Source organism: Podarcis pityusensis, assembly GCF_964106645.2.
Source record: "Podarcis pityusensis genome assembly, chromosome: 3".
NCBI classification, from domain to species: domain Eukaryota; kingdom Metazoa; phylum Chordata; class Lepidosauria; order Squamata; family Lacertidae; genus Podarcis; species Podarcis pityusensis.
In genome coordinates this window covers 4,679,321-4,698,386 of record NC_138026.1, presented here as the reverse complement: position 1 = coordinate 4,698,386, position 19,066 = coordinate 4,679,321, and the positions used below count along the sequence as shown (strand labels likewise).

At 47.8% G+C, this 19,066-nt stretch overlaps 1 protein-coding gene across 1 annotated transcript in view; it reads left to right on the top strand.

Moving 5' to 3' along the window:
• The first annotated feature begins 1,082 nt into the window (after positions 1-1,082).
• Positions 1,083-19,066, top strand: part of TRAM2 (translocation associated membrane protein 2) — a 43,463-nt gene continuing 25,479 nt past the window's right edge. The window contains exon 1 of the mRNA XM_080998763.1: positions 1,083-1,305. Coding sequence (XP_080854889.1) covers positions 1,186-1,305 — 120 coding nt within the window. The 5' untranslated portion in view covers positions 1,083-1,185. The remainder of the gene's footprint in view (positions 1,306-19,066) is intronic.

Genomic DNA, 19,066 nt, shown 5'->3' with positions numbered 1-19,066 from the left:
GCCTCTTCCCCCACCCCTAACAGCCTTTGATTCTCACTTCAGTGGTGGGCTAAGGTTAATTTGATTCCCCCGCTTGTTCCCAATGTAGATCTTCTCTCTCTCCCCCCCCCCCGCCTCTTCCCCGGCTTCTGGGGGGGGCGCACCATTTTGTGGTTTCCCTCAGGTGCCAAATGGCTTGGGCCAGCCCTGGTCGTGTGTGTGTGTGTGTGTGTGTGTGTGTGTGTGTGGTGCCACAGGTGAAGAACAGGCACAGTGGGAAGCCTATCTATGGACTGGCTTTGGCACCAAGTTTACACCATTGCAAGTAAACTCCACAGCCCTCCTGATGGTGCAGAAGGTTTAAGTGTGTAAAAAAACAACAACTGGTGACAGGCTACACATTTTTAACGCAAGCTTGTGCCACAAGCAGTTTCTAAAAGACAAGACACTACTCTTTGTGTACCTATATGCATCACACACTGCCACAGCCAATTGTGCTGAAATTTTACATTTCTTAAACGTATCTCGACACGCGCTATGTATAAAGCAATGCCCACCCATTAGGTATGTGCAATCCTGTGCACCTTGTGCGGAGCAAAGTGTGTGTGTGTGTGCACCACACAAACGCAAAAACACACACACCATTGAGAGCAGACAAGACAAAGGCCAGCTCAGTCCAGGAGCTTCTCTCTCTCTCTCTCTTTCCTGCAGAAAGGACTAAAAAAGCGGAAAAGCCCGAAGGCGCTGGGGCGCAAAGTCCGCGGGTGTCTCTCTCGCGCGCGCTCCGAAGCCAACGTGGCCGGAATTGGGCCGCTGGGTCCCGTCCAGCTCCGCGGGATGCCACGACGCCAGGCCGCCGGGCGAAGGCAGAGCGCGCTCCGGGCGGGACGCGGCGGGGTCGGCGCGGCGCAGGAGCAGCAGCAGCAGCGGCACTCGGGCCGCCCCCCGGCCCGCCCCCGGCGGACGCCCGTCCAGGCAGAGGCCGGGCTAAGGCGGGCGGGCGGGCGGGGCGGAGGAGCCCGGCAGGCCGGCAGCAGCGAGAGGCGCGCCTGCGCTGGGGGGCCGGGCTGCGCCTCGCCCGCCCGCCCGCCCGCCCGCCAAGTTGTCCGAGGGGCCGCGGAAGAAGCAGGCGAAGTTGGCGTCGCGGCCGCGCGGAGGCTGAAGGGGGCGGCGGGGGCCGCGCTGCTGGCGGGTTCGGCGCCGGCCATGGCGTTCCGCAGGCGGGCCAAAAGCCACCCGCTCTTCAGCCAGGAGTTCCTCATCCACAACCACGCCGACGTGGGCTTCTGCCTGGTGCTCTGCGTCCTCGTCGCGCTCATGTTCGAGGTGAGCCTCCGGCCGCGGGACCCCACCTCCTCCTCCGGGCTCCCCGGCAGGGAGCTGCTGCTTCCAGCGGAGGAGGAGGAGCCCCTTCCGAGGTGAAAGCCACTCCTCGCGCTGTCCCGGCCCTTTGGGACACATCCCGCCCCCGCCAAACAAACCCTACTTCTCCTTAAGCGCTCCGATTCACGGGTGTCCCAAACGGGAGCCTGTCCCCGTCCGCGTCCGACGGCGCTCCCTCTCTCTCCCCCCCGGGAGCCCACGAGCTTCCTTCCTGCTCTTGCATCCGCGCCCGGTCCTGCTGGCGGAGCCGCCGTCCAGGGGTCAGCTGTGCCGGGCAGCTGCCCCTCCGGCCCCCCGGCGCTGGCTCTTGGCGAGCTGCCGCGCAGGAGGAGACCCGTCGGGGGCGCCGCCTCTCTCGCCCGCGGCAGGAAACGCGGCCTCCTCCTTCTCCCACCCGAGGCAGGCGAGCGGCTGGCAGCTCCAAGGAGCAGCGGAGGAGGAGGCTGCTTCCCCGACGGCTTGGAGAATATGGGCCTCGGTGGGGCTGGGCACCTGGAACAGAGGAAGCTGCCCGTACCGAGTCGGACCCTTTGGAGCGCCGGGCTCAGCGCGGTCCACACCGACTGGTAGAGGCATAGCTCGGCTCCCTCTGGCCATTGGCAAGGAATCATGGAATGGTAGAGTTGGAAGGGACCCGAGGGTCATCTAGTCCAACCCCCTGCAATTCAGGAATATCAGCTGAAGCATATATGGCAGATGTATCCATGTGGAGAGGTGCAGTTACCACGCCCCCTGGGCCTGCACCCTGGCGGGGGTCAATCTGGCCAACCCCATAAGTACACATCTTTCAGCCACTGCCTGCTTCTTGGGTGCTTCTTTCCTCTGCAAGCAAACCGGCGGCAGCAGTGAGGAGGAGGAGGAGGAGGAAGAGGAGTCTGGTGACCCGTCTTGGCGAGACGACTAAATTCATTGTGCCTGTTGCCGCTTGCCGTTTCCGGCTCAGGGGAGCAAGCAGCAAGCCACTGCCCCTGTTTCCTTGCCCTCCACCTCTGGGCAGTAGGGCCCAATCCAGCAGCACTTGCAGCTCCCAGAGAGCATGCAGAGGCAGTTCGGGCTGCTGCTCCCTTTATAAAGGTAAAGGGACCCCTGACCGTTAGGTCCAGTCGTGGCCGACTCTGGGGTTGCGGCGCTCATCTCGCTTTATTGGCCAAGGGAGCCGGCGTACAGCTTCTGGGTCATGTGGCCAGCATGACTAAGCCACTTTTGGCGAACCAGAGCAGCACACGGAAACGCTGTTTACCTTCCCACTGGAGTTGTACCTATTTATCTACTTGCACTTTGACGTGCTTTTGAACTGCTAGGTTGGCAGGAGCAGGGACTGAGCAACGGGAGCTCACCCCGTCATTGCGGGGATTCGAACCGCCGACCTTCTGATTGGCAAGTTAAACCACAGAGCCACCCGCGTCCCTTGCTCCTTTTATACCTGCCTGCATTTTCCAAGTCAAGGCAAAGGAGCAGCAAGGAGGAGGCGCAGAGTCTGCTGTTACTCATTGAGAAAGAGAGCACAGAGGATGAGCAAGGAGGAAGGTACCTGGGGTCTGACGCTATCCTCCCTGCTGTGCTGCCAGGAGGCGGAGTGTGGGGGTGCACTGGAAAATAGCAGTCTTGCACAATCTTGCACAAGGCTGCTATTTTCCAGTGCACCCCCACAGCGGAGGGAGCCCTGGCTGCTCCTTGGGTCCTGTCTTCTGTCTCCCTGGGCAGTTGAGATCAGGGGCACCTGGGCCAGGCCTCTCTGCCATGCTGCCCAGTGGAGAAGGCCAAGAGAGGGAAGGAAACAGAAGCTTCTGCTTAGTCTTCCTGGCATAGAACAGCAGGCACAATCACCACATCAAACTCACATCTCCCCCACCCCCAGCATCCTGGACCCTGTGCTGTTCCGGAGACACACTTTGCTCATCCTTGTATAACTTCAATTCCCTTTTGCTAATTGGTGGCTGTTTAAGGCATCCCTTTTTTGCCTACTCTGCAGATAATTCTTCTTCTCTTAGCCTCTTCTTACCTGTGGGCGTCTTGTTCCTTTTAGTTTTCCTCTGAAATCTCTCATCGGTGTCCAGAAGCAGACAGAGAGCATTGCTATGCTGGAGCCATAGAATTTATGCCACACTATCACTGTAACGGGGGACGTGGGTGGTGCTGTGGGTTAACCACAGAGCCTAGGACTTGCCGATCAGAAGGTCAGCGGTTCAAATCCCCGCGACGGGGTGAGCTCCCGTTGCTCGGTCCCAGCTCCTGCCAACCTAGCAGATCGAAAGCACATCAAAGTGCAAGTAGATAAATAGGTACCACTCTGGCGGGAAGGTAAATGGTGTTTCCATGCGCTGCTCTGGTTCGCCAGAAGCGGTTTAGTCATGCTGGCCACATGACCCGGAAGCTGTCTGTGGACAAGTGCCAGCTCCCTCGGCCAATAAAGCGAGATGAGCGCTGCAACTCCAGAGTCGGTCACGACTTTACCTAATGGTCAGGGGTCCCTTTACCTTTATCACTGTAACATGGAATAGCCCTATCAAACTCCCACCACTCCAGTCCCTAGGCCTGTCGTTTTGTCACTGTCTGGTGGCATGATCTATGCACTTTCTAACACGGTCCCAGGGAAACCTTTGCATCCTCAGAAGTTGTTCAGAGGTTTCTCAGTGAGAGTATTAATCATGAAACCCCTGCTCCCCTGGAACTCTGATTGCTCCCTACAGCCGTTGGGGATGCATTCTGCAGTGTGCTCTTGTAGCATCCTTTATGAACTCTGTGCCTTAGGACATTCCTGAGCAGATAAATGAACATGAAAGAGATTCCTTGAGGCTAAAAAGTTTCTGAACAGCAGGGCTCTCTCTCCACCCCTTTACATGGGGGAGCAACTGTTTGGATAGCCCTCTTAGAGGGGGTGGGTGGGTGGGTGAAGTGAGAAATGTGGAAAATATCTGCTAATGTATGGTGCTATCCAAGAGAGCCTTGCATGGTTCACCTCATGGGGACACTTAACAGCTTTCTTTTTCTTCTTGGGCTAATGTGGTGTAATCTGTTGCTTCCTCCTTCTGTCACTCATGAATTACTGACATGGATTAGAAAATTAGCATCACAGACAAATATGCACTGAAAAAAATGGGGCAAAGACATTATTTCACTCCGTAATCCATAGCCAACCTTCATTCACTACGCGGTCAAAATGGATGTTCAAAGCATTTAAAAAATAAACGGTTTTCATTAAGCAATGGTGAGAGAGGGTCCTCAGAAAATGCAAGGCTGCGTTAGGAAGCAGGTCCTTTTACCGGTATCCTACTTTATGGTATTGGTACCCAGGGACGAGGGTGGTGCTGTGGGTTAAACCGCAGAGCCTAGGACTTGCCGATCAGAAGGTCGGCGGTTCGAATCCCTGCGACGGGGTGAGCTCCCGTTGCTCGGTCCCTGCTCCTGCCAACCTAGCAGTTCAAAAGCACATCAGAGTGCAAGTAGATAAATAGGTACCGCTCTGGCGGGAAGCTAAACGGTGTTTCCATGCGCTGCTCTGGTTCACCAGAAGCAGCTTAGTTATGCTGGCCACATGACCTGGAAGCTGTACGCCGGCTCCCTCGGCCAATAAAGCAAGATGAGCGCCGCAACCCCAGAGTCGGTCACGACTGGACCTAATGGTCAGGGGTCCCTTTACCTTTACCTTACTTTGGGAGGGTTTCTGGGCTACTTCATCTCTATGTTATTGCTCACTGGGTCTGCAGCCAGGCAACCCACCTGACCTTTGCACAAGCAGGGACAAACCAGGTCGATTCTTGCTGGTGGGTTGTCTCTTGTACGTCTGCATATTGCAGGAGCCAGCGATGGCTGCTTTGTAATTTGGTGGCATGTTGTCTCCACCTATAGAGCTGTGTTTGCTTTATCTCTCCACTGAGGTGTTACTGTTGTGTAGGTTGTTTTCCTTGGGGAGTGTTGTGGATGGTCATGGTTGCTGTGGCTTGGCTGCCGGTCCAGCCATGGTGCATTCCTATGCTTGTTTTTGTGTTTTTTTAAAAGATTTTTATTATAATTTCAATAAAGAAGTTAAACAAAAAAAAACATAAAAGTAGAAATACAAAAATACACAATACATAATCCAAAAAGAAAAAGAAAACACAGAAAACAAAATACAAAAGAAACAAAAAAAACCAGAACACTTAAAAACAATATCACTTTTCCATTTCCGTTTTTGAATTTACTTATTTTCTGGACTTCCTCATACCTCCCTCTTTTGTATTCCAGTCCAAATTGTTTGTCCAGCAATTTCTTTTCCACTTTTTTAATCCCAATCTTTCATCTTAATATAATATATAACACTTGAACTTCTTTAATCCTAATCTTTAATCTTAATGTAATATAACATTAAAATTTTACCTCTTAAGTACCAAATTTCCATTTCCTTAAACATCTTTAATCCTGATCTTTAATCTTAGTCTATCAATAACTTTAACCTGTACATCTGGAAACCACTTATTTTCGATCCAACATCACTCTAACATTCTTTAATTTTGCAGTGTTTCTGAAGATAATCTTTGAATTTCTTCCAATCTTCCTCCACCAACTCTTCTCCCTGGTCACGGATTCTACCAGTCATTTCCGCCAGTTCCATATAGTCCATCAGTTTCATCTGCCATTCCTCCAGCGTGGGAAGTTCTTGTGTCTTCCTATGCTTGTTTGATGTCCCAGACATTTACATGTTCAACTCGTGGGATCATGTTATTGGGACAATGGCTTTCTGTGAGCTTGGTTCGCTGCTGCAGCACACAACCAGAGCATGTGGCAGGTATGGCAGGAAAGACGCAAGCACTTTGTTCTTTTTTCATAGAAACACACAACAGTAGAGTTGGAAGGGACCCCAAAGGTCATCTAGTCGAAGCCCCTACAATGCAGAAATCTGAACTAAAGCATCCATGACAGGTGGCCATCGAGCGTCTGCTTAAAAACCTCCAAGGAATCAGAGTCCACCACCTCTTGTGGGAGACACTTCCACTGCTGAACAGCTCTTACTGTCTTACTGTCAGAAAGGTCTTCCTGATGTTGAGTCGGAATCTCATTTCATGTAATTAGAATACACTGGTCTGAGTCCTACCCTCTGGAGCAGGAGACAATAAGCTTGCTCCACCTTCCATGCGACAGCTTTGGAGATATTTGAAGATGGCTCTCGTATCTCCTCTCAGTTTTCCAGGCTCAACAGACCACCTCCCTCAACCGTTCCTCATAAGGCTTGGTTCAGACCCTTGATCATCTTGGTTGCCCTCCTCTGCACATGTTCCAGCTTGTCAACATCCTTCTTAGAATGTGGCTCCCAAAACTGGACACAGCATTCCAGGTGTGATCTGAACAAGGCACAATAGAGAAGTACTATTGATCTGGACACTATACTTCTGTTGATGCAGCCTAGAATAGTGTTAGCTTTTTTTGCTGCAGCATCACACTGTTGACTCATGTTCTTTAGCTTGTGGTCCACCAAGAGCTCTAGATCCTTTTCACATGTCCTGCTAGTAAGCCAGGTGTTCCTAATCTTATACTCGTGCCTCTGGGTCTTCCTGCCCAAGTGCAGAACCTTACATTTGTCCCTGTTGAAATTCATTTTGTTAGTTTGGGTCCAGTTCTCCCATCTGTTTAAGGTCATCGTGAATCTGGATTCTGTCTTCAGTGGCATTAGCTCTTCCTTCCAGTTTGGTGTCACCTGTAAATTTGATGACCATCCCCTCAATTCCTTCATCTGTATGGCACTTGTATGGTGAGCACATCAAACTCATGACGTGGACTGTATTATGCTGATATCACCCACTCATGTTGTACTGATAGAACTCCTTTAAAAATAAAAAAGCCTGACCCCACAATAAAAAGGTAAAGGGACCCCTAACCATTAGGTCCATTCGCAAACGACTCTGGGCTTGCAGCGCTCATCTCACTTTACTGGCCGAGGGAGCCAGCGTTTGTCCACAGACAGCTTCCGGGTCATGTGCCCAGTACGACTAAGCCGCTTCTGGCAAACCAGAGCAGCGCACGGAAACACTGTTTACCTTCCCACCAGAGCGGTACCTATTTATCTACTTGCACTTGACGTGCTTTCAAACTGCTAGGTGGGCAGGAGCTGGGACTGAACAATGGGAGCTCACCCTGTCGCGGCAAGTCCTAGGCTCTGTGGTTTAGACCACAGCGCCACCCGCGTCCGGACCCCACAATATGCCTTCCCTATTTGCCATCTCCCTTTGGGCAGGAAAGCAATTGCAGAAAAATGGCATGGATCACAAAAATGGAATTGTGGGGGAAAGTTCTCTAGGAGCACTGGAAGAAGAAGAAGAGTTTGGATTTGATATCCCGCTTTATCACTACCCCAAGGTGTCTCACAGCGGCTAACAATCTCCTTTCCCTTCCTCCCCCACAACAAACACTCTGTGAGGTGAGTGGGGCTGAGAGACTTCAGAGAAGTGTGACTAGCCCAAGGTCACCCAGCAGCTGCATGTGGAGGAGCAGGGAAGTGAACCCGGTTCCCCAGATTACGAGTCTACCGCTCTTAACCACTACACCACACTGGCTCTCACACTGGAGAGGATCCTGTGCCAGAGATCAAAATTGCACCCCATCTGTATTTGAGACGGGGGGGAGGGGGAGTCAAGCACATCTTCCTCACATGTTCCTTGGCCTTATTTTAACCCATTTTTTTCATTCCCAACCCTCCTCTTTCAACCTTGGCATTTCATGGCTGCTTTCCTTCCTTGGCGATGGTGTTCCTTCCCTACTGGAAATACGTATTGGGTAGCAAAGGATCCTCCTCTCTGTGTAAGGGATGCCTAGAGCCAGCCTGACCCCCCCAGCCTTTGGTTCCTCTTGCTTCCCACCTCCTGCCCAGTGGAGCCCAGGGAATGTTTTGCTGCTGCCAAGACATGAATGTCCTCTGTCTGATTCCTGCGCAGGCCTGCCTTTTTGTGGTGTACAGCTGGAGGGTTTCTTTCAGAACTTCAGACTGTCCCAAATTCCATCCCTCTAACGAGATTTGGGTAGTTGTGAATGGAGGCTTTCTTTCTCCCCCCTCCCTCTCCCGCCCCAGCCTTCCAAGGGGGGTTCCTTCCAAGGTCTTTCTCCCTGTCGCTCCAGGCAGTTCCCCCCCCCCCCCCCGCAACCCTGGCACTTTGCGCAGGAATGCCAGGAATGTCGAACTCCTCCTTCGCCTTTCTGGCTTTCTCTTTCTTCCCTCCCTAGTTTGCAGGCAAGGGGGGGGCAGATGAGGGGGCACACTTGCAAAACTCTGACGTGGAGTCTGGCTGGGGTGCGTGTGTGCGCGCACGTCTGTGGCTCAGTCGAGAGTGCGATTGAGAAGTTGACTTTTAAAAAAACCCAAAGCCCAACCTTGTCTCTTTGCTCCTCAGTGCCACGTTTCACTTTGTGCGAGCAAATTGGAGAAGAGAGACTTCCAGCTGCATTTGCGCTCCCATTCACTTCATTTAACAAGTAGTTTCCAGTACACAGAAACATGGGTGACTTGGTGATGGGGGAACTGTGTGTGTGTGTGTGTGTGTGTGCTCTGCTGCTGATCTAATTAGTCAGAAATCACAGCTGGTAGGAATACAAATTCCAAAACTGCTGCTGTTGCCGGCAGGCTACAAGATTTGCAGCGGGGTTCTCACTGAAGATTCCCAGGGCCTGATTTCCTGTGAACCAGACAGCTTGTGACTCCTGCTAGATTAGGGCTCCTCTATGTTAAAGGGGGAACATCTGAGTTCCCTTGAGAAAATTTTGCAAGGACAAAGACATGAGAAGGTTGCCTGGAGTTGACCTTTAGTTGCTTGCCGCTAGGTGAAACCTGCCCATTTAAACTTTGAGATGCCTCTCTCTGTGCTGGCTGATAAGTCATGTGAGTTAGCTCAAGGTAAATACTTGGCCTCTTCCCGCTCCCCCCTGCTCCTGCCCCCACAAAAACAACTAGAGGAAAACACCTCACACAGTAGAATGATCTCAGCTGCAGAATTTTTGAGCTGGAAAACAAGAGCCAGGGTTAGACCCAAGTTCAAGATTCTGTATGTAATACTGTTGTGATCTGCCTTGCAGGATTATGGTTAAGAGCAAACGCAAACACTTCAGTGTTTTAAAAGGTGGTATAGTGCATTGCATATTTAAAAATGAAAATCCAGGTAAGAGCAGGATTCACCATTTGCTAGATAGGATCTCACTCGCCTTTGGATTGTGTCTGCAGCTTCAGAAGCGGCTCGCAAGACAAGAAGCAGCTTTTGCTAAGCCAATGATTTTCATAACACAGTGCATGATTTTGATGCTGCGTAGAAGAAGAAAATGGTGGTGTCTCCCCCACAAAAAATTATTCATTCCTATATAATCCGGAAGGGATGCGGGTGGCGCTGTGGGTTAAACCACAGAGCCTAGGACTTGCCGCTCAGAAGGTCGGCGGTTCAAATCCCCGCGACGGGGTGAGCTCCTGTTGCTCGGTCCCTGCTCCTGCCAACCTAGCAGCTTGAAAGCACGTGAAAGTGCAAGTAGATAAATAGGTACCACTCCGGTGGGAAGGTAAACGGCGTTTCCGTGCACTGCTCTGTTTCACCAGAAGCGGCTTAGTCATGCTGGCCACATGATCCGGAAGCTGTACGCCGGCTCCCTCGGCCGGTAAAGCGAGATGAGCGCCACAACCCCAGAGTCGGTCACGACTTTACCTAATGGTCAGGGGTCCCTTTACCTTTTATTTAATCCGGAAGAAAAACTTGCTTTCTTCTCCTTTGGCACCATTGCACAATACTAAATACATTGCTGAATAACTGGTCACTTGTGGTTTTCATTGGATGGCTTTTGTCAGCTAAGCGGTTTACGTACTTTCCAGTGGATGCAATTCGTCTGTCCTACCTGTGTTGTTTTCATCGGACACGGTTTGCCAGCTGTGTGCTTGCAAGGTTGGTGGGCGCAGAAATTTGCTCACAAAAACTTGCATTTTTGTTGCTGCCTTAAGAAAAAATTTGTAATGTAATTTGCACAGTGTTAGAGGTGGAGCTGCAAGAAGATGCACCTGCAGGTGCTCTTAGTTTTTGTTAGATGGGGAAACAGGAACAAAATACCCCAGAAACTGAAATCAGAATGCATCAGCGTAGTAAACAAAAAGGAGGAGGTCTTCCACCATGCAGAGCCTTCTGTGGTTCTTGGGATTGAGATTGTTGAATTTGCTGAACATGTTGGATGCTAAAGGCATTGATATGTTGACCTGTGCCATCGGTTGCGGTGGGGGCGTCCCTCATTTTTTAGCTTCTCTGCTTTAACATAAAACAAAATACAGTGACTAGCTTTTTTATTTACAAACCTACAAAAGCAAAATGAGCAGTCGGTATTATCCCCAATGGCTTAATACCAAAGAAAGCTGAAATACTGCATGTGTGTACCTGGGACTAAGCTCCATTGTGTGTGACTTACTTCTGAGTAGACATGTATAGGATTGCCCTGTAAGCCTCCTTTGGCATTCTAGCCAGTGAGTGCAAAGGCACTGGAACGCTTGTGAGAAGCAAGGCTGGGGCTGGTATATGCAATTTCTCTCCATTGCACGAAAGTGTCAATAATTGCATTATTTCTCTGTTCAGTCTCTCTTTGCTTGCTTCTCACTTTGATCCAACTGGCAACGACTGCCTTATTTTCCTGGCTCTCAGGGCGACCATTGGTTTTCTTGTTCTGCAAAGTAAACTTTTCGGCATATGCCATTTTGCTTTCTGGCTTAAGGGCAAACTGGTGGACCCTCAACCCTTACTTTCACCTGCTTTTTACTTTTTATATTTTACTTATATTTAGCAATATAAATCACTCTTTCTCTTTACCAGTTCCATTATTGAGAACTGGGGTAGGGGTGCAAGAAAATTATAGCCTAAATGTCTCCTTTTCTGGTGATCTTCCCCTGAAGTTGCATAAGAGGAAGGAGTGGAGCAGATGGCAGGCAGTTCTTACTCATGAGAAGCTGTAGCTGCCAAATTCACTGTGCTTTGAAGGTACAAGGAATCTCTGGCAAGGAGCTGATTGCTCTACATTTGCCTTTCCTGTTTGTGGGAAGCTTTTTAACCTACTAGTTCTCTCTCTCTTGCTTTTTTTCATGCTAGGCTGTATTTGTTTTAAAGCAGAGGTGGCTTACCCGTGGCCTTAGGGAAGCTTTTAATCTTTGATGGATTACTGTATTTTAATATTTTGTTGGAAGCAGCCCAGAGTGGCTGGGGAAGTCCAGCCAGATGGGCAGGGTATAAATTATTATTATTAATTATTATTATTAATAATAATATTATTATATTACAGTGGTACCTCGGGTTAAGTACTTAATTCGTTCTGGAGGTCTGTTCTTAACCTGAAACTGTTCTTAACCTGAAGCACCACTTTAGCTAATGGGGCCTCCAGCTGCTGCGCGCCGCCGCTGCACGATTTCTGTTCTCATCCCAAAGCAAAGTTCTTAACCTGAGGTACTATTTCTGGGTTAGCAGAGTCTGTAACCTGAAGCGTCTGTAACCTGAAGCGTATGTAACCCGAGGTACCACTGTATTATTATTATTCCAGGTGTTGTTGAAAGCTACAGTTCCCATATGCCCCAGGAGTGATGGGAGTTGTAGTTCAGCTACAGTGGTGCTAGGTTGGCAGGAGCTGGGACCGAGCAACAGGAGCTCACCCCGTCGCGGGGATTGTTTTGAAGAGTAATCTGTAGTTATTTTTTGCCATCTACTTGATGTTTCACTAGGGGAGTAGTGTTGGGTTTTTTTTGTCACCAACAAAGGACATTATCACGTAAGGTGGCCTAAAAAGTATTTTTATTTGAAATAAAATAAATGCCATAGGATGCAGCATCTATTTCTCGGTTTCTGGTTGTCTCTGCTTCAGTTCTGAGCTACCTTAGACTTGGGTGGCAGTGGCTGTGTGATGCTGGGGCAGTTTGGATTGTCTGAACTGCACAAGTCATGTTCCTCTCACTTCACAGTCCATTGCAACCCATATTTTCATCCTGTTTTGGTCTGTTTGGACTGAAATCAGCATTTCTGAAGCTTACGGCCTCGTGCTGGAGCTTATAGAAGGCTTTCATGAGTTGAGGGTAGGCTTGGTATCCTCTGGACGATGGAGGGCTATAGAAAGGAAATGGCTGAATCCTGATTCACAATAGCTTGTTTCCTCCCAGGACGGCTTTTTTTCCTTTTTCCAGGCCTCTGGAAACTCTGGTTTCTTTTAACCCTTTTGTCGGCGTTTGTGTTGGCCTGAAATGATGATCTCTGTTCCGTCTTGGCCAGGGACTTTCAAAACGTTTTTCAGCCTCTCTGAAGCAAAGGCATGGAACGGTGCTGGTTAATCTGCAGCCCCCCAAGGTGTTTCTGAAGTACAGCTTCCATCAGCACGATCCTGCATACTCAGAGATCAAGGGGTTGTAGTTCAGCAATATCTGGGGGGCCAGAAGTTAAGTCACCCCTGCAGTAAAATGATGACCCTCTCCAGACTTCAACATGTAAGGCAAGAATTTGGTTGATTATGGCAGAACCTAAAAGCTGCTGCTTTGGTCTAACTTAAGGCTCTGGCATATGGAAACTACAGCACTGTGCCAGGGCTAATTGCTCTTTCAGTGTTAGAAACTCAGATATACAGTGGTACCTCGGGTTACAGGCGCTTCAGGTTACAGACTCCGCTAACCCAGAAATAGTACCTTGGGTTAAGAACTTTACCTCAGGATTAGAACAGAAATCGCACGCTGGTGGTGCGGCGGCAGCGGGAGGCCCCATTAGCTAAAGTGGTATCTCAGGTTAAGAACAGTTTCAGGTTAAGAACGGACCTCCAGAACTAATTACCGTATTTTTCGCTCTATAAGACGCACCAGACCACAAGACACACCTAATTTTTGGAGGAGGAAAACAAGAAAAAAAATTCCGAATCTCAGAAGCCAGAGCAGCAAGAGGGATCGCTGCGCAGTGAAAGCAGCAATCCCTCTTGCTGTTCTGGCTTCTGGGATAGCTGCACAGCCTGCATTCGCTCCATAAGACACACACACATTTCCCCTTACTTTTTAGGAGGGAAAAAGTGAGTCTTATAGAGCAAAAAATACGGTAAGTCCTTAACCTGAGGTACCGCTGTATAAGCTAATTGCCAAATGGCTCCTTCAAGCTAGGTTGTGGTCACCTCAACAGAACGTCTAGGCACCAAACCCCACCCCACCCCCCCAAATAAGATGATGATGATGATTTCATTTCATTGACAACACATTCAACCACCAAATATACAAGCTTTTCTGTTTACCTGCTTCAGAAACCTGGAGGGGCCAGCCAAAGGGAGATGTCCGTTGCCAGAGATCTGGCATCCAGAGATCTCCACGTGGTCACAATTAGACCAGCGCGAGTCAGAAACCGCACCTGACTCCTGGGGAATTTCTAATACTGCATTCAGGTGCACACATTCCACACAGCATATTGCAATTCCCCCAGTAACAAAACGTTGCTGTTTTGAAAGCTGGGCAAATGTAAATAACCTGCAAAGGAGCAGGTGTGGATAGGCTCCAGAGGAAACGAAGGACGTTGTCCACCTTGCTGCTTTGGAAAGGCACTCAATGAGGACCAGACTACAGTGGTGTCAGGGAAGAGTTAGAGGTTTCCAGTTTCTCAGAGGGAGAAAGCATTCCCCAAGGGGGGAAGGAGAGCAGTGAATCTAATAGAAGGGAGCAAGAGGAACAACAGGGAGGGACCGGCTGTTCACAGGAAGGGCAAGGGTTCAGTTCTAGCTCAGATTCGGAGGAGGGGAGATACAGGCCAGCTCTAGCCAGGAGGTTAGAAAAAAGAGCGGGAAAACGAAGGGAAAGGCGCCTTCGCCATTTTGAGGGTGGCTGGTCATGGAGAAGCAGAGCTCAGAAGGTATCTGAAATAAGTGACTCTGAGGAATAATAGTTAAGAACCGTTTATAAGATTGTTTTGTTAATACGCAATAAAAAGTTTTATAAAAGAACAAGAAGCGTTTGTGTGGTGATCTGAAGAGGACAACGACCAGTCCTGACAAGTGGTACCTCGGGTTAAGTACTTAATTCGTTCCGGAGATCCGTTCTTAACCTGAAACTGTTCTTAACCTGAGGCATCACTTTAGCTAATGGGGCCTCCTGCTGCTGCCGCGACGCCAGAGCACAATTTCTGTTCTCATCCTGAAGCAAAGTTCTTAACCTGAAGCACTATTTCTGGGTTAGTGGAGTCTGTAACCTGAAGCGTATGTAACCTGAAGCGTATGTAACCCGAGGTACCACTGTACAGTTCTAGTACAGTAGATGCTCAGGTTGCGAATGTGATCCGTGCGGGAGCCACGTTCGCAACCCGTAGTGTTCGTAACCCGCAGCGCCACGTCTGTTACAATTCGGCACTTAGGTTGCGATTCGGCACTTATGCGCAAAGCACTATTTAGCGCTTCTGCGCATGCACGACCACCAAAACCCGGAAATAACCCATTCCGGTACTTCCGGGTTTCAGCACGTCCATAACCCGAAAAAACGCAACCTGAGGCGTCTGTAACCTGAGGTATGACTGTACTTTTCAGTCACTACTAGTCACAATGGCCATGTTCTGCCACCGCTACCAAGGCAGGATGCCTCAAATGCCAGTCACTGGGCATCTCAGGTGGGCAGAGTGGTGGTTGCGCTCATTTCCCACTTGCGGGTTCCCCACAGACACCTGGGTGGTCTCCGTGAGAACAGGATGCCGAAGTAGATGGGCCACTTTGGGCCTGATCCAGCAAGCTCTTTTCATGTTCTTAAGTTTTCCTTTGGAGACATGTTGGGCTGTGTGGAAGAAAAGGTTAACGTGCAACACAGCAACACACTGCTGTGTTGCTGGGGATGTTGCTTTTGTTTCAAACATTGCAAGCTCTGGATGGGATGGAGGGTCTCAGGAGGTGGCAGAGGGATGCTCCTAGAGTTGTTTGGCAGGGCAGGAAGCCTCGAGTTAAGCTTAAGATATTGATGGATGCTAAAGAAGGAGGTGGACCTGCCCTGCCAGACCTTTAAACTTTGTTGTGAACCATCTGCCTTTTGCTGGTTGAGAGAATGGTTGCGTCTTGAAAACACTGAAGTATTGGACAATGGCAGACGAAGTTGATGGACTATAGGGAATTAGCGGAAATGACTGGCAAGATCCGAGACCAGGGTGAAGAGTCGGTGGAAGAAGATTGGAAAAAGTGTAAAGACTATTTATAGAAATATTGTAAAATTAAGGAATGTTAGAAAAATGTTGGAATGAAATTACATGGCTTTAGTAGAAATGTCATAAGGAATTAAGTATAAATAGATTAATAGAAAATTAAAGGAAAAGTATGGCAAGAATGTGTTAAGATAATTATAGAACAGAAAATAGAGTAAGATAGAAAGGAATTGCTGAAACAAATAATAGAAGTGGAATACAAAAAGGGAGGTGCAAGGAAGTCGCTGGAAATAAGTGAATGAAATATAAGATATTGAAAATGTTTGAGGTGTTTTTAAATTGTTTTTGTTTGTTTTTGCTTGATTTGTTCTTTTTTTTCTTTTTTTTCTTTTTCTCTTTGTTTGTAGTGCTGTGTTGGAAATTTTGAAAAAGTAATAAATATCATTTTTTTAAAAAAAGTTAACGTGTAATTAAAGGCAATGGGAATTTAGGTTATTAGCAATGGTGTGAGTTTTCTGGAAAATTTCCAGTGCTTTAAAAACTGACTGGAACCTGATTTAACACACTGGGCTGACATTTAGCAAACGAAACTGAAGTATGTCATGTTCTACATGCTAAACACATACCTTGAAAGGTTTCCCAATAACCTAAAAGTATTTGAAATAATATTTAGGATTAAAAAATGAACAAAGCTTACTTAAATGTGGCTTAAATGTTATTTTCCAACAGAATAAAATAATTACTAGGATATTATTTTTCTTTGAATAATTGTGCACATTTTGATACGTGAGTATGCTAAAATGAAATGTAAAGCACTTAAATGGGTGCATGTTTCCTTAGGATGACCTTGGGAAAAATGTTTCACAAGGTATGATATCTTTTTGTAATGCTACTAATTTATTTTAGGGAAATTTTTTTAAGATGGAATTTTGCTGTAAAAATATAGGAATATAACAACTACTGAAAATTTTCTACCAAAAATTTTCTGCCTTACATCACCGGTTGTGAGAGATTGATAAGAGTGGGGCATATTCCTTTGCCCCATTTTGAAGTATCCGTATTTCACAGTTGGTTGAGTGCAGCTGTGGGTCTGTTTCTCGTGTCTTATTTAGTTGGAAATGAGTATAGTTTTAATTTTGGAAGTGAAAAATTATGCATGAACGATTTAACAGTTGTGTAAAAAGAATCTGCTTCCCTAATTCCTCATTGGTAACATTCTCCACTTCTTCTTTCTATTGTTATCTAGCTTAGTCTATAATTTCAAACACATTTAGTAGGAAGTAAAGTCCCAATTAATTGAAATGCATACTTGCTCATCATCTGTGATGTGAGTGGCAGTTGCGCCTCCTTCAAGCAGGGTCCTAAAGTGAAATATACTCAGAGTCCGCAAAGTGATTTCATGCTCTTTATTCAGCTCATAGTGGTGAGGAGGAATGAATGAAAGTCCCCTCAAAGTATCTGCTTTATATACATTATTTGCACAATGGGCTGCACATGATTGGCTAATTCTGGAATTCTACTGTAAGCCAATCAGGTTGTGGATTCACTTATATCTGGAGCATGATTGGGTGGTTCCTGCCAACCAATCATACTGCTGCATTGTTCTAGGACCAATCAGACTGCTGCATTCTGAATCCTATTGTTCTAGGACCAATCAGACTGCTGCAATTTAGATCCTATTGTTCTAGGACCAATCAGACTGCTGCAGTTTGGATCCTATTCAACTCAGTACATAACATAAAGATTCCTGTGAGAGGCTAACAGCTTTGTGTCCCCAGAAAGATCTGCACTCACAAAAGAGCAGAGAAAGGGGCCTAGATATGCAGGACAAGGCGGCTGTTCAGAATATGGCATCTCCACTGTTGTCTTCTATACGGATAGCTCAGGATAGCTCAGCAGAGATCATGGTGGGGTTTCCGCTGGCCTCACACAACTTGTGGGTGTGCCTGACTTCTTAAAGACCTCTGTCTTGAAGCAAAAGGGCCACACTTTCCAGTCGACATCCCATAGCACGAGAGTGGGACCTCCTTGCACTCTTTCTCCCTACCTTGGTTTCACCCATAAGCAGCCTATTATTTCATTTGGAAAGGGCTGGGGAAACAGCTTCCTCTTAGAGCAGCTCACACTTTGCTTATGGGTCTTGCTTCCAAGCAAAGTATGCCTAGGTTTAACCCATTTTGGTTTTTTTGCTTTTTCTCAAATTGGTTAAGGCCGCTGAGGAATAGGAAAAATGAACCTTCTGCCCAAAAGCATTACAGAGATAATTCAGGGTTCTCTCTCTCTCTCTCCCTCTCCCCTCCCCTCTCTCTCTCTGTGTTTGCATTTCCTTTCTGTTGAATCATTTATTTTGATCCGGTGACTAACAGCATGTGGAAACCCAACATTTCCTTACTGGTACTGTCACAAGTCATGTTCACCCAAGTGAAGCCTATGAGCTCTGCTCAATATAGGAGCTGCTATTTATAGAGCACGTTGAGGTGAACCCGCCCAAAAGGCTGTGTGATCTTCAAAGAGTGTCTGTAGTTCTATGTGGAGTCCAGGATAAGGACCTAGTCATTGCCAGCAGCTCCCCAAAGGTCCATTTTTAAACCCTCCTCGAATAGAGAACAACCAGAAAATAGATGGATAGATAGAGAGAGAGAGAGAGAGAGATCTATATCTATCGATCGATCGATCGATCGATCGATAGATGATAGATAGATAGATAGAGGATAGATAGCAACCAGAATACAATACATTCCCGGATGGTTTCACATACAGTTACTAGGCTTATTTGGGTTATAAGGAATCAGAATTAAGGGTGAGCTAGCTATGGATTCTAATAAATATAAATTACCGGTATACACCCTCCAAGTTAACGGTATTTGTAGGTCCTCTCACATTGCACACAGCCTGTTGTTATTCTCACAAGGAGATCTTCCCCGGAGCCCTAAGGGGGTGTCCTCTTTGGGCTCCAGGGAAGTTCTCCTCATGAGCTGGAGACACAGCAGTCTGCTCCCCATTTAGGCCCAATTCACTTATGCACACAGTGGGCCAGAATGTAACCCCCACATAATTGGGGCGTTCTTGCTTCGACAGATAAAGCATTAGAATACTAGTCCAACTCAAAAAGATCTAAAGACCTGTTTTTATGAGAAATACTTGGGAGGTGAATTGCAACTATTGGTGACTGACTTCAGTGCTCCGATTTCTAGGGCATGTTTTTAAGAATTGGTTGGTGAGTCTGGGAGGTCACTAGAAGTCTTGAATATCTCACTACTGATATTTCTTAATTTCTTCAGTTTGGCTATGCCCATGGTTTACTCTGTGGATGAGTGTGCCTTTTCCCACAGATGCTTCTTGCATCTAGCATTCAAAAAGGGAGCCTCCTTCATCTTCTTTTAAATGTAGGAGCAAATGGTGTGGTAGACTTATAATCCGGTGATACCAAATTATTTGGTGAGTTCAAATGGCACTGGTGGAAAGAAGTACAAACATCTGAGGAACTGAACCCTGAACCATGATGGGAAAGGGAAATGTCTGGGTTTGTTGACTTTGAGAGTGACCTGAATGAATCGAAGAGCAAACAAACGAATGTTGACAAGGGCAAATTTAAAATATGCCTT